General features: G+C 45.2%; 1 protein-coding gene across 1 annotated transcript in view; it reads right to left on the reverse strand.

The window, feature by feature from the left end:
* Gna12 (G protein subunit alpha 12) overlaps positions 1 to 22544 on the reverse strand; it is an 83325-nt gene that overhangs the window by 21382 nt on the left and 39399 nt on the right. The window contains exon 2 of the mRNA XM_038346443.2: positions 14106 to 14321. Within this exon, the coding sequence (XP_038202371.1) occupies positions 14106 to 14321 (216 nt within the window). The remainder of the gene's footprint in view (positions 1 to 14105; positions 14322 to 22544) is intronic.

Raw genomic sequence — 22544 nt, forward strand, 5'->3', positions numbered from 1 at the left:
AGATGGGAGGAGAAACTGTGTTTGGGATGTGAAAGAAATAAAACAAAATAAACAAGAAACATAAAGAAGAAGAAGGAGAATGAGAAAAAGAAGGAGAGGAAGAGGAAGAAAGGTACCACAAGTCAATAAATCCATCACCTCACCATCCTCAGGATGGCTGGAGCAGGGCAGACTGCTTTATTGAAGTGATTATTACCCAGGCTTTTAAGGACAGTGGACAGTGCCCCTCTTTGAAGAATCATCTTTAACCTCTCTGCAAGGACGGAACACCGTTTCCTCCTGGTGTTCTGACCTACAGTTTCCTTATCATGGAGTTGTGAGGAACGCAGGCCAAAGCAGGGCCTCACTATAGGCTCCTCAAGTCCTGCACTCACTGGGAAGTCTTCTCCCAGAAGTCACTTCCCAGGGCAAAGCCCAATGGGGATTCTGAAGGAGGGATCCTGAGGTGCTGCTGGACATGCTCATATTTCCCAAAATCTACCTGAGAGAGATTGCTACCCTACACAGCCAGGCAATGGTGGCTTCAGCTGGTGACTAGGCTCCCTGCTGAATTGGGTGACAGGAGGTGGGCCTTTCACATAGCACATTACAGCTAGTCAAAGGAAGGTAACCTGGACCCTGCTTACCTTACTCTATATGGACTTTATAAAACATGCTTCTGCAGGGGCTGAGTTTTATAGTCTGTCCTTAAAATGTCTCATGGCTTTTATGATTATAAAAATAATATGTTTTCAGCACTATTAAAAAGAAATGCACTTTAGGGACTGATGAGATGGCTCAGTAAGGTAAGGTACTTTCCACCAAGCCTGATGACCTGAGTTTGATCCCCAGACATACGAGAGAACTGAGTTTCATAAGTTGTCCTCTTACCACCACTTGCACTCTGTAGTATATGAACACATACACACAGACAATAAATAAATATAACAAAAATAATTTAGAGCTGGGTACGGCAGCACACATTTGTATTCCCAGCTCATACAGCGATAGGGGCTGGAAGATCATTTGAGCCCCAGAGAGTTGGAGATCAGCCCGAGGAACTGAATATTATTGTGATCAACAAGTTAACTCAGAGAATATACCATTTTGTGGCTGTAGGCATACAAAGCAAAAGTGGGAATGGAGGTGGTCCCGCTACAGTAGGCTTTCCTCATCTATGCCTCAGGCGTTTGCCTCTCTTCAGCGACAGGACAAATGTGGTGTTGTGCTTCCTCACTTGTAGGACCAGGGACTTCTGCTACGTCAGCACCCAGAGCCCTTAGCTTTTCTGGCCCTTACACAGTGCTCAAGAAGTCAGAGCTCTAGTCTGGCTGCCTGGCTCCTAGTAAGTGTTTGGGTTACTTCCTTTCTGTTTGCTTTTTCTTTCATAACATAACTCACCTCCTTACAAACAAGCTTTGCATAATCAGCTAACTGCTTTCTTTTCAATTCTTACCATTGGGAATTATGACAGACAGAGAAAGCATATAAAAGATAAACACCCAACTGACACAATGCACTCACAAGGCCAGAGGAGGTGGTGTACCCTATAATCCCAGCATTCCAGAGGCACAGGCATGCAGATCTCTCTGAGTTCCAGGCCAGCCAGGGCTACATAGTGAGAACCTGTCTAAACAAGCTACAAAGTAGGACATGACTTGAACCCCAGAGCAGCCTCATAAAACCCCCCACTTCATTAAAAAGTAACCTCTTTGTGTGTGTGGAGGCCAGAGGTTGATAATTTTCCATTTATTTATTTAGGTTATTTATTTACATTATTACCCATTCATCTAGGCTGCTGGCCAGCCAGTCTGAAGGACACTGTCTAAATCTCTAGCACTGAGATTACAAGCATGTGTGTCTGTGTGCTTTTATCATACCTAGTTATGCATTGTCCCACAGTGTAGCTGAATTTGGAGTACAGTCAAGTTGTACTGTATGAAGCTCAGACTGGGGGTCAGGGAGGCAGAATGCTTGCTTAGCAAGCCCTGACTACACACCCAGCACCACTGGTTGTAGTGGGGCACACTTGAAATCCCAGCACTTAAGGATGTGGGAGGATCAAGAGTTTAAGGCCAGTCTGGACTATATGAGATTGTCTCAAAAAAAAAAAAAAAAAAAAAAAAAAAAAAAAAAAGGAAAGCCAGGGGAAATACATATGAAAGCATGACTGTGTGTGTAGTTAAACACTGGATCATTTGTGGGATTCACTGCACAATGACCTCATTGTCACGTTTATTTCCAAGGAGCATTTATTTAGGTTGTGTGTGACTATTAAGTAATACCACTGTGACTCCCATAGAGAATATATATTCTTACTTCAGTAACTACACAATGTGTTCTCTAAACTGGGTGTTCCAGTTTGCCTTCTTGTCAGCACCAGTGTTGAGAGCTCTGAGCATGTCATATCCCTGCTGCATTTTAGAATTAGATGTTTCAGTACCTGCAGATCTGACAGCTGCCTGTTCAAGGCTTTACCTCACTTTCCTAGTAAGCGCTCTTTCTTGCAGATACATCATGGAAGTTCCTGAAATGGCCTGGACACTTGCACTTGAGCTTACAGTTGCAAACAATCTCACTTCCATGGCTGGAGGTGCCTCTGAAGGCACAGAGGGCTTGATTTAATAGTACTTAAGTTACTAATCTTTCCCTCTTTGACTTACATGTTTGTTGTTCTGAGACAGGGTCTCATATAGCCTAGGCTATATACAAGCCTCAAACTTCTTATGCAGATCAGGCTGGTATTGAACTCCTGATTCTGCTGTGTTGACCTCTTGAGCACTGGGATTATAAGTGTGGAATACTATGTCTGTCTTGACTTGCCTTTTGAAATTCTTCCGGGCCAGCTGTTGTGGTGCACACCTGCAATCCCAGCACCCAGAAGACTAGCAAAAGTTACATGCTAGCTTGGGCTCTTGAACAAGACTTTGTCTCAAAATGAGGGGGAGACACACAGACACACAGACACACAGACACACACACACACACACACAGAGAGAGAGAGAGAGAGAGAGAGAGAGAGAGAGAGAGAGAGAGAGAGAGAGAGAGAGAGAGAGAAACTCCTCCTGCAAGGTCTATAGTTCTAGTTCTGCTCTTCATATTTTGGTGTCTGGTCTGTTTGGAGCTGAGTGAGGTCACTGAGATCACACAGCTCTGCTTATCTATATCTCCATCTATATACCTTTGCTGCCTCGGTTACTAAAGATAATTAAAAACCCATCTTTATACATGATCAAGAAAGATCTTTGATAAAGAACCAGGTCAGTAATTCTAGGTTTCGTGAACTACAAATAGCTTTCTTTACTACATATTGTTTTTCTTAGTTGGGTGAGAGCATAGTAAAATAAGCCACATGACATTTATTCTTCAGGCTGTAGTTTGCTGGTCTCTGTGACAGACTGGTCCACCTTTGTATGCTTGTATTGTTGAGGACAGAAACTAGGGTCTTGTGTGCTAGACAGGGGCTCTACTACTAAGGTACACATCACTGCACCCTCAATTCTGGCACTCATTTTAGCCTTCTTAAAATGCTGAACCGGACGGTGGTGGCGCACACCTTTAATCCGAACACTCGGGGGGGCAGAGGCAGGCAGATCTCTGTGAGTTCAAGGCCAGCCTGGTCTACAAGAGCCAGGACAGGCTCCAAAGCTACAGAGAAACCCTGTCTCGAAAAAAAAAAAAAACACCTCAAAATAAATAAATAATAACTTGCTGGGTGTGGTGTGCATGTCTATAATCCGTGCTCTTAGGAAGCAAAGGCAGGTGGATCTCTTTGAGCTCGAGACAAAATGCTGTGTCAACACCCCCTCCTAAACAAACAGGCAAACAAAAACAGCAGCAACAACAAAAAACCCTGACACCATTGGAAACGTGCTGGCTGACTGGTTCTTAGATCGACTTGTGTCTACTCCCTAATCCTGGGTTTATGGGTTTAATGGCTACGCCTGACTTTCCTAACGGTACTGGGGACTTGAATTCTGGTCTTCATGTTTACAGAGTGAATGCTTGTATCCACAGAGCCATTGCTCCCGTCCCTCAAAGGATCTTTTTTTTTTAAGGACTTTATTTTTATTTTTTGTGCACTGGTATGTTGCCTGCATATATATCTATGTGAAGGTGTTAGGTCTACTGGAACTGAAGTTACAGACAATTGTAAGCTGACACGTGGGTGCTGGGAATTGAATCCGGGTCCTTTGGATGAGCAGCCAGTGCTCTTAACCACTGAGCGATCTCTCCAGCTCCTTAAAGAACCTTTTTATATGTTGTACTTTCCCCTGATTCAGCATTTGCTGTTTTCTTCATGCTAACTCACACCATATAAAAGCTAAGACTGTATTTCCATTTACCCCCGCTACTCATTCTCTTTGAGATTTCTGGCCTCACTGTGTAGACTATGTCATGATTATTTCTACTTTATCCACACTGTATCTCAGGTTGACAAGCCCTTCAGAGATAAAAGCCTCTGGCAGCATATTCCAGAAGGATCTGTGGTAAAGCATGCAACACTGTATGCTTTCCACAGTGGTGGTTTTCTAGAAGTTTCCACACTTGTGTTATATGAGGTCAGTGAAAGGCAAAGAACAGTGTGCACTACAGCTGGAGCAGAGGCTTCTCAGCAGCTCGAGGCCCAGGAAGAGCTCACAACCCAACTTTCTGGAGCTTTATCCTCAGGAAGAGCCACCTAAGAGCACAGTTGCAATTCCTACCCCTCTAGTATAGGCTCAGGACCCAAACGAGCTGAAGCCACCAGAGCTGCCAGTTCCCACGCTCTGGCACAGGACATTCACTGGCTTTGTCCCACCAGGACTGGGATGGTCTCTAGATACAGGATTTAGTCAATGAGTTTTTAAAGTCCCATTGGGATCTTACATTTTGAAAGCTGAGCTTCTGAGCTGGGTGTGGTGATGCACCTGTAATCATCCACTCTTCTCTCCCAGGTGACCCTTGCTTTTATTTTCAATGAAGCTACTGAAACAGTCTGACTAAATACAACAGCTATACCACTCCTCCGCTGCAGCCAACTCTCTCCAGGACCTGTTGTGTGCTTCACAACAGCTGCCTGCCTGGATCTGACATCTTTCGCTACTCCAGCTGAGGTTCCATCTGACCTCCCTCTTGTTGCACTCTGAACACCCTCCCTCTGGCCTCTCCCACCCCTTGACCTTTCTGGTAAGCTGTTCTAGTTCTAGTTCTAGCAAGTTGTTCTAGGCCTAGGTTAGACACCAAGGCGGCACCATGGCTCCACTGCCATCAAGATTCCTGACCTGGAGCAGTCAGTGGGCAGAGACAAAGGTTGGGCAAACATGCTCAGGAACCTAAAGAGAAACAACAAGCCCTTAGTCCCACAGCTGCTCTCAACCAGAGTAAGACAGTTTCTTTACTGTCTTTTCCCACGTATGACACAGCTTCCCTAAGAGGAGGGGGTCTTAGCCGCTACAATTTTCCTGCTCCCATAAGAACACTAGATCCACAGTGGCTCCTCTGCAAGTATTTGTAGAATGAGATGATTAAAAAGATGAACAAGACTTCAAGTACACCTGTCTTGATCTCCATCAGCCTGTGAAACACTTCACAGACTACACTGGACATGATAGTAAAATGACTCAGCACAGCCCAAATGTAGCCTATGTAGGGTGGGTTCCACAGGTCACACTGACTTCCCAGGCCTCAGATTAGATAGGAAAGGTCCCACAGGAACTCTGGCTGATGTTGTCAGGGATCTCCTCCATTGCAGCTTGCTCTTTCTCCTTGGTGACAATTTGCCAGCTGAGAAACTATGTTTGGCCAATTGCCTTCCTGGTAGGTCTAGGCAATGTGTCTTTCAAGGACTGCTGTTGGACAGAGCTTCCACAGGGTGGATGCTTGTCTTTGTCTTCTGTCTGGAGTGCAGTGTCATGGTTATGCCTGAAAGCCAAGCTTGAGTCTCCTCTTCTGGGACATCAACTAGCTTGAAGGCAAAAGCACAGGTCCTAGGAAGACTCAGTTGCTACTGGCAGTAGGGCCATGTGGATTCTATACAGCAACAATTCTCTGAAATGGTTGACTGTTTCAACAAACAAGAAACACTAAGGTCCAAGACTATGCTCACCAGCTCTCCAGGCTTCTCTCTTCCTCTAGTTCACAGCCTGAACTATATATAGTATGTCTCAAAGGTAATCAAGTCTGTGGAAAAAGCAAGACCCCATCGACAGGGTAATGGTGACCACTGGATGGTCAAAACACTGACTAACAGAACCCGCAGGGAGCTTGTCATTTGTTATAGAAATGCTGCTACTTTATGAGGAGAGTTTTCCATGAGGGTTGAACTGTCAAGTCACCGCCAGGTCAATCACAGCTCTTTCCAATGCACACACAGCAGTGAGCAGCAAAGACACTTTGCTCCTGTGGCCTCAAAACCATTACAGAAGGCTGTTGCAGCTACAAACTTCCCTTTCTTCCTTAGCCTGGCTGTTGTGGACCCTTGCTGCTCTCCTAGAGGACCTGGGTTTGGCTCCTACACCTACAACAGGCAGTTTATAACCGTCTATAACTATAATTTCCAGTTCCAGGATACCCTCTTACAGCCCGAGAGGGCAATTGCATGCATGTGGTACATTACTCACATATTCAGATATACACACATACTCATAAAATAATAAATATATCTTTAAAAATTTGGAGAAAGGCACTTTTGTATATTTATTTATTTAGTGTATATATGATGTATAAGTATACAGTGTGAGTGTAAGAACTTGTGTGCCATGGTGTAAGTGTAGAGGTATGAGGACAACCTCTAGTGTCTGGTCTCACCTTCTAACTTGTTTTGAGACAACTAAGACATCTCTTGTTCACTGATATGTACTCCAGGCAAGCCAGCCTCTGGGCTTTAGGGATCCTTCTGTCTCTCTCCCATCTCTCCAGAGGTGTATTACCATGCTTGCTTTCTGTGGCTTCTGGGGACTCAAACTCAGGTTCTCTCTCACACTTGCTTGGCAAATACTTTATCCACAAGCCCTCCCTAGTTCCTGTAGAAAAACACTTTGAGAGTCAATTAAAATAGTATCAACCTGTTTGGTGTGGTGTTATGTGCCTATAATTCCAGCTCGGGGTGTGGCTACAGTAGAACATTACAAGTTAGAGGTAGCCTGGAGGGAGGAAGAGGGAGACAGGGATGGACAAGCCAGCTTGGCGTGCTCACATCATTCAGTTGGGGATCCTATGACTTTTGTAAACAGGCTGTTATTTGTGCTTAGCATTGCTCTCCATGCTGTGGTTTTCCTTGTCAGATTCACACAGCTGAATCTTAAGGCATACAACCACAGTCTTCCCCACATCTCAAATTCACCTGAGAGCCAGGTGAGGTAGTGCAGGCATGTCATCCCACTCAGGAGGAGGACCATGAGCTTAGTGCTGGGCAACTTAGTAAGGCAGTCTCAAAATAGAAGACAAAAGGAAAGCTAGAGCTGCGGTTCAGGGGCAGAGTCTTATAGTGCTTGCCTAGCATATGCAAAGTCCTGGATTTCCAGTCTGTTTCCTGAAAACAGACACACATACATGCACACGCACGTGCATGAGGGTAACACCAGCTGTGACACCAGTTGACCCTCTGTGAATGGAGTTCATTACTTGCAACTTCCAACATCAATAGTGCAGGTCTTTCAAGAATGTATGGGACCTGAAATAAGAACTGACAGGAGTGAGTGACTCCTGGTTCAGTGACTTCTCTCAGTGGCCAAGAAGAAGGCAGCAGAAAGTACCTGAGAAGAGGACAGAGAAAATAGGTCTCTTTGCATGCAGCACATCTACCTCAGTGAGGCCTCCCCAGCAAGTGACTGCCTGGCTGGAAACAGTCATGGAGATGTCCAGAGAAGACACAGACAGATGCACAAACTCCTGAGCTAACTGTCCTGTCCTGACAGAGTGAAAAGGTCAACCTAACTTCTAGAGACAAATCAGCCATTTCATTTATTTGACTTCCATGATTTCCAGGGCACACTTTAAATAATAGCTGACGAGTGCTGTACCTAGTCATCTTCCCTCTCAGGACCTGTTTTGGGGAAGCATAGCAAGGAACGGAAGCACAGGGCACGCCAAAGCCTGTTTAAAAACTGTGGTTGACACAAATCCCAGACACAAGTCTAAGTGTTGAAACTGCTGCAGCAGGTGCAGCTCTCCCAGCCTCTGGACAGAGAGTGGCAGCCATCTCTGCCTCCCTTTACTTCCAATACCTCAGAGGAGCCTTCTTGTAGTGAGGGGCTGCAGGCAGGCCTGCTTTTCATCCCGCCCTGCTCCGCATGGCTAGCTTAGCCCCTGAAATAACAACACACAAATTGTATTCTTTTAAACACTGCCTGGCCCATTAGCTCTAGCCTCTTACTGGCTAATTCTCACATCTTGCTTTAACCCATATTTAGTATCTGTGTAGCACCACAAGGTGGTGGCTTATCGGGAAAGATTCAGCATGTCTGACCTGGTGGCTGGCTCCATGGCTTTTGACCCAGAGAAGAGAGGGATGGCGATTGCCTGAGGCATCTGCCTCACTGCCTTCTTCCCAGCATTCTGTTCTATCTACTCCACCTATCTAAATCCTGTCCTATCAAAAAGCCAAGGCAGTTTCTTTATTAACCATTGAGAGTCCTCCATCATTTCCCCCTTTTCTGTTTAAACAAAAAAGAAAGGCACGAAAAGCAGGCCTGCCCGCTCCTTCTACACCTTCTAGCCTGTAGAAGAGTCCTCATTGCTTAGTGTGGTCTTCATGGCCACAGCAAAAGCCCTGCTCCACTCTACATAGTGTACACAATATTTGGGGATCACTCTGCCATAGTGAGGTCACCCTTACCACCATCAGTATGAGTTTAGAGATGTAATGAGTGGTGCACACCTGTCAGATGATCCTGCTGACACCATTAGGTGTCACAGAAGCCTGGCCAGAATAAACCAGCACTGTAGAGTGAGGAACAGAACTGTGAATAGTTCAGATGCAGGCCATGCCCCTGTGTTATTCTCCAGTCTTGAGCTCTGTCAGCTCTTAGCCAATACCATCTTTTTGTGGATAGAGTCAGCTGGAGCTGAGTCCTGCTTTTATGCCAGTGGGTGTGTGGCCCTTATAGTCCTGCTGGGCCTCAGCACCACCCCCCACCTCCATGTCAACTCATCTCTACCATGGCTGGATACAATATACCTATCTTTATCAAAAAACACCCTGAGACAACCCTGACCTAATCCTGCCAGATACAGATCCTTTGCCCTGTATGCCTCACATGACCTGTGTGATCCTTGATTATATTTATCACATATTATTGCAATACTGGTTTATGTGTTTGTCTTATTATTTCTCTGAGAAACTAGGACTTGACAGTGTGTGTCAGGCATCCCTGGGGGGTTGGATTGTGCAAATTTATAAGATACTCAGAGCATACTCTGGTTAGCTACCAAAGATGACTGCTAACCCATTCTAACTAGCTAATGCCTCAAAGTACACGGGGTAATAGAAAGTAGATCACTCAGGTGATACCACCCATGTCCTAAGTAGAAAACATGGTGGTCAGTAATAATTCACATGCTGTGTTTTAAAATATCCTAAATCCATTTTATAGAAAAGGAGGGCAGGTCATAGGCTAGGGAGATGGCTCAGTAGGTAAGAGCACTTGCTGTGCAAGCATGAGGACCTGAGTCAAACCCCCAGCACACTTGCAAAAATTTAAAAAGCCAGGTGTGGCATACATCCCTGTAACCCAGTACCTGGAGTGGCAGAAACAGGAGGACAGGGCCTGAGGCTGCCAGCCCAGTTCCACGTTCAGTGATACACCCTATTTCGAGGAAATAAGGTAGAGAGTAATAGAGCTGGACAAATGCCATCCTTCTTTGACTTCATGGGCACATATATTCACACATCTGTGCATTTATCACACACACAGAGGACAGGTAAGATCATATCCATAACCATATACTTACGACAAAATCTTCTGTTGAGTGTCTTGTTACACTTCTCTCCTTTCACTGTTTTATTTTGAAAAGATTTTAAAATCCCCCTCCCCATTTGTGTGTACACATGGCAAGCCTTGGCTTGCGTGTGGTCAGAGAACAACTTTCAGAAGTTGGTTCTTTCCTTCCAACATGTGGGACCCAGGAATGGAACTCTGGCTGAGCCCTCCTGCCAGCCCCCTTCATTGTGCTATAAGAACTGAGGTACAACCTAGAAAAGTCATCTTTCTCTGTCATTGAGGCACAGGCACATTTAGGCAGTGGACGCTAGTGTGCACGTGAAGCCTAGGGACCGGGACAAAGATAAATTGACTCATGTTTGGAGAGGGAAGATCCCATGTCTCCCTCTCCTCAGAGGAGAAAGCTGTCTTAAGATGGTCACCAGACCCAGCCTTTTTTCTTCTTCTGTGTGGAAAGACATCTGAGATGGCAAAGGACAAGGAAGTTGCCACTTTGCTGACGTGATTCTCAGTGTAGCAGAAAGGGAAAGAGCCCTAAACACAAATGGCTGGAATGCAGTCCAGGGAAGGCTTCTGACACTGAGAGCTTCTGGGGAGAGCTAGGCACAGGGAGGGAGGACCACACTCTCCAAGTGCTGCACAAATCACTGTCTGACAAGGGCAGCTCAGCACTACTGGTCAGCTGCTTTCCTAAAAGAAAACTACAGGAATGTACAAAGTATAGGGATGAAACACCATGTTCCTGCCATCCACTAAACAGGAAGTCAACCAGCCACACTGGTATGTATTTAACTTTGTCTTTGAAATCACACACAGGTGACCTCAAGCTGCAGCTGAAGTGGATGATGGCAAGATGATGAAGAGACATGACTGTTGTCCCCTCACCAGGGGCAGCCTAAGTCTGAATGTAAGCCACATTATTTCTGGATTGGAAGCTGCAGGATCAAACATTTTTGGTCTGCCTGCTGTGTCCCTAGCACCTGGCTCAATCCTCAGCACTAGAGTTGGGTGTCCAGCACACCTGGATATGCATTCAATGTTGAGTAAGTAAATGAATACAGGGAAATAAAAATAAGCAAAAGAATTTGAAACCCCAATTTCTCATTGACTATCAAGAAGACAAGGCCTTTAACCACCCTACCACCTTTCTGGGCTTATTCCCATTCCTTAAACAACACAGAGCTGACTTCCTAGGTCAGGGATCCATCCCAGTTTTAAGACACTATACCCAGTGGGACAAGGCAGGCAAAATCTGACCAGAGAACTCCACATTAACTTCCTAGATGGAGATCTTATCAAGCTGCCGTTGGAAATAAACACTCTGGATGTTCGCACTTTCTTCCCTGGCAAACTCTCCACACTAGAATAATTTTCATTTCAACTTCAGGTCTGCAGCCCCTTTCCCTGGCCACAGGACTTGACGGAGAAAGGTCCAACATTCAATTACACATTGTAACTTCTACTCAGTACCCAGTCCTTGCTTACATTCCTACTCTTGTGAAAAAGTTTTCCCTAAGACAACATCATCATCTACTTTTCATTCTTTCTCCTTAGCTGTTCAAGTTAACTTCAGGAAGTGTGTGCAAATGGAAAGGGCTACTGAAAGCATCAGCTAGAATCTGTAGAATCTCAGTACCCTGGAGGCTGAGGCAGGAGGATCTGTGAGGTTTTGGGCTGGGTAGGAAGACTCTGCCTCAAAGGGGGAAAGATAGTATCACCATGCTCTCTAGATAGACTTTAAAAATTAGCGTGTAAAGGTGAAGGCAGGGCTAGGAGATGGCTTACTGGAAGAAGTACTTGCCATACAAATGTGAGGACTGGAGTTCTGATTTCTAGAACACATGTAAATGCTGCAAGGATGTGGGGACCCAATGGCAATTCCCTAAAAGGCAGAGACAGGGGATCCTAGGAACAAGATGGCTAGCTAGATTAGTCAAACCAGTGAGCCCCGGGTTCAAGTGAGAGGCCCTGCCTCAATATATAAGATAGAGAACAACTGAGGAAGATGTCAAGTTCTGGCCTCCATATGCACGCATGCATGCGCATGCACACATAAACTGAAGAAAAAGAGGATACACACAGTCTCATAGTGTCTCCCAGAGTAAGTATGAAGAAGGAATACAGAGAAATAGTAACTTTCCAGAAGAGAAAGGCCATCAGACAGGGCTGTAACTAAGCAACTGAACATGCCTCCTGACATGGTGTCTGGGGACAATGCCACATCTGTGGCTTTCCTGCCCCCCCCCCCCAAAAAAAAGTGTTCTTCTTTTAAAAAGATTCACTTTATTTACTTACATGAGTGTGAATTTATCAGTGAATACATGCACACATGTGTTTTGATATGTGTGCCTATGCTGGACAGAGGCCAGAAAGAGGGCAGCAGATCCCTCAGAGATAGGTACAGGTATTTGCAGGATGTTGGGATCTGAACTCCAGTCTCACAATTACTCAGCAAAGATTCTTAACTGCCGAGCCACCTCTCCTGTCATCCGCCTTATTCTCTTTTTAAAAACCCAGGCTGCCCTTCAACTCACAATCCTCCCGCCTGACTCTTCAAAGTGCTGGGATGACAGGACTGTGCTACTGTGCCCACCCTCCAAGACCTCATTCCAGTGATGACCAGACACTGGACACACAGGAACATTCTATAAAGTAATTGGCTAGTGGTCTTCAGGTGTCTAGGTCATAACAGTCAGGGAAGATGGAAGAGACCAAGTGGACAGATAGCTCCACACAATGGGCATCCAGAGCTGGTCTTGGCTGTGGAAGATGTCACCACAGGGACTAAACTGAAAGGAGTGTGTTAGTGGACTGTGAGCAGAACCTGCCAGATGAACGAGAAAGCACAGCTCAACAGCAAAGAAATGGCAAAAGACAGAAGAAGATACTCTGTAGAAGAGAAAATACATGCAACCCATAGATGAACTTAAGACAACTTCAAATATACCCTAAGGAGAGCAGCTAAACCCTGACCTGTGAATAGTAAACAATAGCTTGTGTGTGGACAACAGGATCCCTCTCTAGCACCAGAAGCAGCACAACCAGTACAACTGCTATTCTGCAAAGAGGCTGACGTCACCGTGTTTATCTGTAGATAAATATACCTCATGACCCCGTGATTACATTCTGAGGTAGACAACCTAGAGCCACCCCTGAGCGTGTACACACCTGGAGAAAGATAAAGACAGTCACAGCCATCTCTGTGAGACAAAACATAGAAACTACAAAGAAAGACACCAATGAAAAGCAATAGTCTTTTTGTTTGCACAATGGTACAGTAGTCAGCAGTGAAAAGAAAACATGGAGAATAATCTGAATTGGGGGAAAAAAAGCAAGTTACAAAAGAAATTATGTCCTATGAAACCACTGATACAAGCTTAAAAACTGTTGAAAGTTCAAGATCATATTGCTTAAAAATGAACTATTACAGCAACATCACCACAAAAGAAGGCTAGGGATGAAGGAGGTGGAACAGGATCCTCTATACCTGGGGCAAAGACACAAGAAGTGTGTTGAGGTCCTGATATACCGTGACCATAGCAGTCAGCTGTGCATCTCCTGGTTACTGGACAGATCTAACACTTTTCTTTGAAAACTGACAGTTTTGTAGGATTGCTGGGAAAAAAAAACCCAAAGCAAACAAGCAAAATATCCCTCATTTTTCGGCTGTAGGTTTTGTCCTTAGTAGCTGAAATAGCTACAGTGATTAGTCTTTCTGAGACTTATAGACCCTCCAGTGGAGAGAAAAAACCTGCAGAGACTGACTTGCAGAGGTCAGACAACTGCAAAGGGCATCACAGAACACCTGTGACTTGTGGCTGCTGCACCTCTTCGGAGGGAAAGCTGTTTCAAGGGTACCGCTTTCCTATGAGGGCAAGGTAGCTCGAATGCTAGTCTGGACTATGGTAAGAACCCTTTGCTCTTTGTGCCAAGAGTAGTGTGCTCTCCCTAGAACCATTGAGATGGCCAGGGCTCTGCTATGTTGTTTTGTTTAATATTAGGGTTTGTAGTATGATAAAGCTCACTCCTGCTAATACATTTTTTTCCCTCTTGTTTGATGGTCTCTCTACAAAACCTAGGCTGTCCTTGAGCTCAAGATCCTCCTGCCCCAGCATCCTGAGTGATTGTGGGAACAACAGAGCTGGGTTTGAAAGGAAATTCTAGGGGACAGGATTGTCACATAGAGGCTGAAGGCTCCCTCACCAGCTGGAACTCGCTCCTGCGGCTGAAGGCTTCCCTGATCCCGGAGTCCCTCCAGAGTGCACTCAGGGCTGGCACGTAGAGCTGGAAGGTGGCAGGCTCCACAGGCAGTCCTGCCTTGTTCTCAAAGGCCATCAGAAACATCCCGTGCTTCTCGTTCTCAGAGTGCTGCCAGGGAATGCCGAGCTTGTCACGTGCGTCCACAAGCACCCTCGAGCCCTGGAAGGAGGTGAGAAGGGAAAGGAAGTTTAATTGTGTGCTCTGAGCCCACAGTGGAGAACTTTAGCACTGGCTGTCACAGGCAGGAAACTCACAAGCCATCAAGTTTGCAGTCACTGCATGTCTCCTCATTTGTCTGAGCATGAATGTCTCGAGTCCCAGGACCACAGCTAGTCATCTGGGAGAAAAGCCTCAACTGGGGAACTGCCTAGATCAAAGTTGTCTGTGGAGGATTGTCTTGACTATTAATCAATGAGGAGGGCCCAGCCCTCTGCGGGCAGCACCACCCTGGGCAAGTGGTCCTGGGCTGTATTAGAAAGCTAGCTGAATGAGCCAGAGAGGGAACCAGCAAGCCATGTTCCTTCATAGTTTCTGCTTCCAGTTCCTGCCCTGACTTGCTCAATGATGAACTGTGACCTTGTACAGGATGAAATAAACCCTTTCTTCCCCGGATTGCTTTTGGTGAGTGTGTTTTACCCAGTAGTAGAAAAGAAACTAGAACAACAGCCTATATCTCCAGGTGGAGGTTCATGTGCAGTGTCTCCTTCCCCTCCTATGAAAGCACTGGGAGAGGGCTGCTGCATGGGGGAGCACACATTTAGCCACACTGTCCTAGGACTGTCAACTCCTACCAAGATACATCTGCTTGTTTCAACTCAGAACAGACAGGAAGTCATGCATACAGGGCAGTGAGCGACCCTGAGACAGGAAAAGATGGAGCTGACATTAGCTGAGCCTACCCCTGGCAGGAGCCAAGGCCCCAGATGTACTGCTACACTGTGCTGCTGGCAAAAACTGCTTTCTGTTCTTTTGCTTGTTTCCTCACAGTGAGTGCTTCTCTGCCCTTTTCTCCCCTTATAGACAGGGTCAAGGGGATGGAGGAGCCTAAATAAAACAGTGCTAGGGGACGCCTGGCTCAGAAAAACTCCATCTAAGTGGAGGCTCCTGGTCACCCTCTCAGATCACTCAGCTCTCTCTGAATAGTTAGTACTGTGTAGAGTAGTGCAGACATCAAGAAGACAATGGTAGGAAAGACCCCCCAGTTCAGGGCAGTCTGTTTGCCCTGCTGCCTGCCAGTCTACATATCACCAGCTCCACTACTTCTCACATGGTATTTTATCCTTTTTTACTGATTTATGTGTGTGGTGTATGTGCATATGGGTGCACCTGCCTGTGCTTTCGTGTGGAGGCCAGAGGGGGATATCTAGTATCTTGCTCTGTTGCTCTCTACCTTATTCCTTTATCACAATAAACCTGGAAGGCTGGCAGGCAGTAAGCCCCGAATCCCGCTGTCTCCATCCTAACAGGGCTGCAGTTATAGGTCCACATGACCGTGCCTAATTTTTATGTACTGCAGTGGATTCAACTCAGATCTCCACACATGCACTACAAGAGCTCTTTCTCACCAAGTCAACTCTCCAAAGCTACTCATTTTATCTATCTATCTATCTATCTATCTATCTATCTATCTATCTATCTATCTATCTACCTACCTACCTACCTACCTACCTACCTACCTACCTATCTATGAGACAAGGAATCATACAGTACAGGCTGGCTTTGAACTGTGTAGCCAAGGCTGGCCTTGAACTCTTGATCTTCCTACCTCCACAGCCCGAGTGTTGAGATGATAGGTATGCACTACCCCATCCCACATACTTACCCTTAAAAAAATAACAGACTTATTGTGATATAATGTATGTTGCTCATGTAAAGTGCATGGCTCCATGGTTTTAGTTGTCCCTTATCCTAAGATACATCACTCTAACCACAAGGCAGGCCCTCATCAGCTGTACCTACTACACAGTTCAAGTGCAGCCTTCCACTCTTGCCTCAATCCACTGAGGCAATGTAGTGATACCTCAGTCTTCTCTGGAGGTCTAACTGATAAGAACGTCTGGCAGAGGTGCTGTCCCCTTGGAGTTGGGGTGATCTCACTCACATCATTCACTAACAATGGGAGGAAACATTTAAAAAAACACACAGCTGACAATGGAGTTGTGCTTAGTATTAATTTATAAAGAACTCAAACCTGGGGTGCTGAGATAGCTCAGCAGGCAAAGAAGCTTACTGCCAAACCTGACAACCTGCGTTCAATCCTATAGACCCACACAATGGAAAGAATCAACTCCCTGTCTTTTAACTGCCGCACATGTGCATCACACACACATTGAGGGAGAGAGAGATGTAAGAACATCCAAATTCAATAGTTTCTAATCAGGTTAGAAAATGAGTGAAGGCCGGGCGGTGGTGGCGCACGCCTTTAATCCCAGCACTCGGGAGGCAGAGGCAGGCGGATCTCTGTGAGTTCGAGACCAGCCTGGTCTACAAGAGCTAGTTCCAGGATAGGCTTCAAAGCTACAGAGAAACCCTGTCTCGAAAAACCCAAAAAAAAAAAAAAAAAAAAAAAAAAAAAAAAGAAAATGAGTGAAGGACATCAGGGATTTCAGCAAAGAGCAGGCATAGCCAGTGAGTCAACAGGTGAAGGAGAAGCCCACATGCCTACAATGGTCACAGATTGAAAAAGTAGAGCAAGGCCTTGACTGAAGACACACCCATTTACTCAGGGACAATCCAGTACGGTGTGAGGGTGAGAGTACTGGAAGATTCAGAAGCATTTTGGAAACGAAACACATTATACAGCTCAGGGACCTTCCTCTTAAGCATTCATCCCAGAGAAATCAAAACTTATTCACAAAAACTTCACAAGAATGTTAATATGGTATGGAGGGTGAAATGTTCACATCATGTAATAGTACTCAGCAATAAAAAGGAATGGGCAGTGATGGGGTGTGGTTCAGGGGTTGAGTGTTTTCTTAGCATGCAGAAGGCCCCGTGTTCCATCTTTGGTACTGCAAGTAAAAACGCAATGGGTTTAGCTCTGCAACCAATGGTCATAGCAACCTGTAAGGATTTCATGTGCAATACTCCAAATAAAGAGTGCAGTCTGAAAAGATCAAATTACACAACAGTTTGTGTGTTATTTCTTCCCCCTCTTCAATCCCCTATATGATGTTCTTGAAATCATAATGTAAAGGTGGGCAGTGCGCGACGGTTGTGGAGGTTGGTGATGGGAGGAAGGGATGATGATGACAAGGGATAGCACAGGATCTCTGGGATCCCGACTGTGATGGTTATGCACACTATACCCATGTCCATTTCCTGGCTCTGCTATTGTACTATAATTATGTGTGTCACAACAGTGGAGAACGCTGGCTGACACTGCTCAGACTAGCTTGGTAGCCTCCTGCAAACCTATCATTATTTCAAATAAAAAGGCTTCAGAAAGTTCACCAGCAACCAGAACAGTTTATGTTTCAATGATGATGAAGGGGACAGGAACTAGAAAAGACAGAGGACAGTGCAGGAAAAGGCAAGGCTCCTGAGGTTCTGAAGGCCCTAACAGGAGCTGGGTCTTCAGCAGATACTGAGTGTGACCACCGGGACTCACTTGGGGCCAGTGTCTGAGCAAGTCCCCTACTCTCCTACCTCACTGCTCTGCTCTCAGCTGGCTGCTGCCTTTGAGGCCTTCCCACCTTCTGCTTTCTCATACCACACTATCTCATCTCTGACTTCCCCGAAAGACAAAAGCCTAAAGGTTGTGAATGAGAGGTCATTCTTACTCTGTACATTATGTACCACAAAACTTAACCTGAGTATGCAGAGTCCCATTTGTTGAAACCAGAAGGAGGTCCCCTGTCCTGCTAGGCAGTGGCAGTCTGAGCCTGGCAAAGACAGTCGGGATAGGATTTCAGCCTCCACATGGCCTGGATCAGGAAGCCAATCCACTCAACAGATGACATGGGCAGCCCTGTTGTGCTACTCTGTGGTATCAGGCCTTGTTTTGCTTTTGGAGACAGGGTCTTGTGACAAAGCCCAGGATGGATTTGAACCCTCAGAGATCCTCTTGCCTCTACCTCCCAAGTGTCTACTACAAGGTATTTTTCAGGTGTTATTTTCATATAATAATTTAGCTTTATTGAGGGTTTGATTTACTCAATGAAATCTAAAACCCAAGCCAGGTTGTAATGGTAGACACTGTTAGCACTTGGGAGGCTGAGGCAAGAAGATCAAGTTCAAGGACAGTCTAGGCATCTTAGGGGTTAAATCCTGTCTCAAGAAAACAAATGTACAAACACAAAAGAGATGGATAATTCTCAAGAACAATCATTTTTCTATAGCAGAAACAAAGACTGTGCCCACACAGACACAAATCTCTATAGATTATTTATTAAGACTGTTCCCAGCACCAGGAATCAGGCCTTCTGCAGTGCTGATAGGGACACTGGCTGGGCTTACAATGTGCTTGCAGGGTCTGTGAGATGGCCCAGCTGGTAAGAGTATTTGCCACCAAGCCTGATGACCTGAGTTCAAACCCTGGGATCCTCAAGGTGACTCCTGCAAGTTGTCTTGTGACCTCCACATGTGTGCTATGTTACAAATATTTGAGCAAGTGAGAGTATACACACACAATTAAAAGAAAATTTAGGGAAAAAAAAAAAGAACTGAGAGTTACCAGTGTTTTAAAAGTAAGAGACTATACCAGGTGGTGGTGGCGCATGCCTTTAATCTCAGCACTTGGGAGGCAGAGGCAGGTAGATCTCTGTGACTTTGAGGCCAGCCTGGTCTACAAAGTGAGTTCCAAGACAACTAGGACTGTTATACAGAGAAACCCTGTCTCAAAAAACCAAAAAAAAAAAAAAAAAAAAAAAAAAAAAAACAAAAAACCCCAAAAAACCAAAAACCAAAAACAAACCTAAAAGTAAGACACTAGCTTGGGTGTGGTGGTACAAGTTTCTAATTCCAGAATTGGGAAGACAGAGGCAGGATGATCGAGTTAAGGCCTACCTGGGCTACACAGATGTGTGTGGGTGCTGCACAGTCTAACACTATGACATTGTCTCCTACCCTCTTTTAAAGTAAAAGATCAATTTCCTAAATAAGAAAGCAAAGAAAACCTAAAAACTGGAATACACCTAAAGAAGACAGACAGACAGAAAGCAGGCAGGCAGAAGTCTACAGACTGGATTCTCTAATAGCCGGGAGGAAAGCCCCGTTCCCAGGAACTGTTACTGCACATTTAATCTGTTAACAACTGCACATTTCGGTCAGTTGTGAAAACATAAATAAGGTCGTAAGCAGTTTGATGACTTCATCTCAGAACAACGGAGCACTTTAAACTGTTCAAAGGGCATCTTTAAGACAGCTTATAAATCTAGCCATTTAAATGTCCAGTTGAGAACAGAGCCCCTGTCTAATGGAGAGATGGATTTTGGGTGTTTTAGTTTGACTCTTTTTTCAGATGAGGACCCAAAGTTGAAAACTCTGGCCTCATTTCCAATGGGTTTTGTAGGTTAGTCCCTGGTCACCCAGTCTTTTTAGAGCAGTGACTCCTGACTGAAGTCTTTCCACAAAACACACTAAAGCCTTGCTAGACACTAGAGGCCAGCAAGGAGATTTGGCTGTGGTGGTGCACAGAGGACATGTTGGGTTTGAATATGCTTTCACAGCGCATGTGCACTTGGAATACTGTTGGTTAAAAACCCACAAGGGTTGAGTGGCTAGCTGTTGGCCACCATCCAAATCAACGAGAGGCTGCCAGAAATGTAAACAGGATGCGTTTCTGTAAGTTGATGAATCCGGCAGGCAGAGACAGTGCCTCTCAGTTTCTCTCTGGAACCAGAACCAGGGTTGTTCACATTTTAAAGGCCAGAGAGATGAGAAAGAAAAGTAAAGGCAGCCAGTGCACCCTATTTTTGACGATGAGAAGGTGGATGGCACCCCTACCCTTGGCGGTTCTGTCTGCTGCCTCTCTCTGGGACACACAAGCACATTATTCTGCTAGGAAAGCCACCCACTGAGTTCTACCAGCAGCCTGAGGCAAAGAACAGTGCCAGGCAATGGGAAAAGATCCAAGAGGCTAGAATGTGACTCCTGCTCCCAGGGTGTGTTCAAAGATTCTCAGAGCAGGACAGAGCAGGGCCATCAGATGGAGTCTAGAGATAATGCTACAAAGGAAGGTCAGAACAATGAAGGGATAGCCAGTAATGTCACTGATGGTGGGAGGCGTGGTTTAAAGACAGATGATGGGCCAGCTAAGAAATCTGGAACTTCTTTGGTAAGAAATGGGAACAAACAAAGGTTCTGGAAAAGAGACATGAGGCCTAGCTGCACCTCCAGATTTATGTAGAGTAGGGTCTTGCAAGAAGAAGGAACAGAAGGCAGGGCAGTCGCAGAGAGCCAAACAAAGGAGAGGGGGCAAACCCTAAAAGAACACAGAGCAAGCCGGGAAGCAGTGGGGTAATGCGTGGGTGAGATTTTGGCAAACTTAAATTAGTGGGTCAGTGGGAAATTCCAAGCAAAATTTTCAGAAAATAGATGGACCCAGAGACCAAACTGGGCTTTGTTGGGTGAGGTAGCACATGCCTGTGATCCCTTCACTGGGGAGGTTGGACATAGAAAGACAAGGGTACATAACAAAATGGATGTCAGCCTGGAACACATGAGACCTTCAAAAACAACTACAAACCCCCTAAAACAGACATAACAACCTTCTGGGTTTAGGATATGGAGAGAAAGAGGACATCACCATAGATCCTCAACTGCCTAGAAAACAGTTTTCTGAAAGGCAAAGAAGGGGAAAAGAGGGCTTCCAACATCTGCCCAGGTTTCCTCAGTTCTCCTAATGCGGTGCATGCAAAACTGGGTGAGAGCTCAAACTCCAGCATTTAGAGGCTTCCTAAAACCACCACCTGCGGCCACTCACAGCCAAGTCCCTCCTCGCCTGTTCTCCCAGGTGTCAGCCCAGAAACCCTGGAATCTTCTAAACATTTCGCCAAATGTTATAAAGACAAACACCGAGGGGAAAGAAGGCTTTCCTGTAATGCGCTTAGCCCTGACAAGCAAGAGTAAACAAACACCCCTACCACTCCAGCCCCATGTGCTCATTCCATGTTTTCTGATTCAAGCCAGTGAAATAATCTCCATGGTATTTTAAAGGAAGGAAATAGCATGTAATAGTAAATACTGGAATAAATTGTACATAGGGAAGGTGCTTCATACAATTTTTGCTCAAAATAAATAGCCACATTATCATAAGGAGCACAAAACCTGAATGAATATATCCAAGTGTGCTCTCTCTCTCTCTCTCTCTCTCTCTCTCTCTCTCTCTCTCTCTCTCTCTCTCTCTCTCTCTCTCTCTCTCTCTCTCTGTGTGTGTGTGTGTGTCTATCTTTGCAGGCTGAGTTGTGTAATACATTCTTCTGTCAAGCACCACAGGGGCTGGCCCTTGCTGGTGCCCACTGTGTCAACCCATTAGGTTTAGGGGTAGGTTTTGGGAAGAAGGATAGCAGGCTGTTGAGAATGGATGTACAGGCAGAATGATTAGAAGTTCAGGCTTATCCTTGGTACAAGGAGTTTGAGGCTAGTCTAGGATGTAAGAGGCCTTGTCTCAAAAATAAACAATCAAACAACCCAGGATCATTGCCAGTAAATGAAGAGTAGAAAAATCATTCAGGAATCCTCTTGATCATATATACTGGTATGTATCTGATTATATTTCCTAGTAAGAAATTCCAGCTAGATGAATTATGGAATTTCTGGGTCAAAATTTATGTATAAGGAATTAGAAAATGACTCAGTGATTAAGAGTGTTTGCTGAGACTGCAGAGAACCAGTTTGGTTTAGTTTTCCACACCCATATGGGGGCTCAATACCACCTGTAACTCTAGTTCCAGGGGATCCAACTCCTTCTTCTGGCCTCTACAGACAACTGCATGTGTGTGTGCACACACACAGACACAGACACACAGAATATATGCATAGTACAGAAAGATGGCTCAGCCAGTAAAGGTACCTCCGGCCAAGCCTGACCACCCGAGTTTGCGCACTGACCCCTGCAATGCATTGCAGCAGGTATATATCTATCCCTCTGCACACAAAATAAATAAATGTTTAAACATATTTTTAAAAATAAAATATATGCATATATATTTGATGCTTCTGACAAGTAGTACTAAGATACACTCCGAAAAGATGCAATATTTACAGATTGATACTTTTTCATTGCCCTTTAATTTTCACAAATTGTTTTTAATCAATCTTTTTTACTGAAACTGTCCTTCACCAATACCTTTGTAGCTATCTTTGAAGCACAGGTCAGAAAACCACAGCAGAAATGAAAATGTAGCAGGTTCACTGACTCTATTCAGACAGTAGTTAAAT

The sequence above is a fragment of the Arvicola amphibius genome, chromosome 10 (assembly GCF_903992535.2).
Source record: "Arvicola amphibius chromosome 10, mArvAmp1.2, whole genome shotgun sequence".
NCBI classification, from domain to species: Eukaryota; Metazoa; Chordata; class Mammalia; order Rodentia; family Cricetidae; genus Arvicola; species Arvicola amphibius.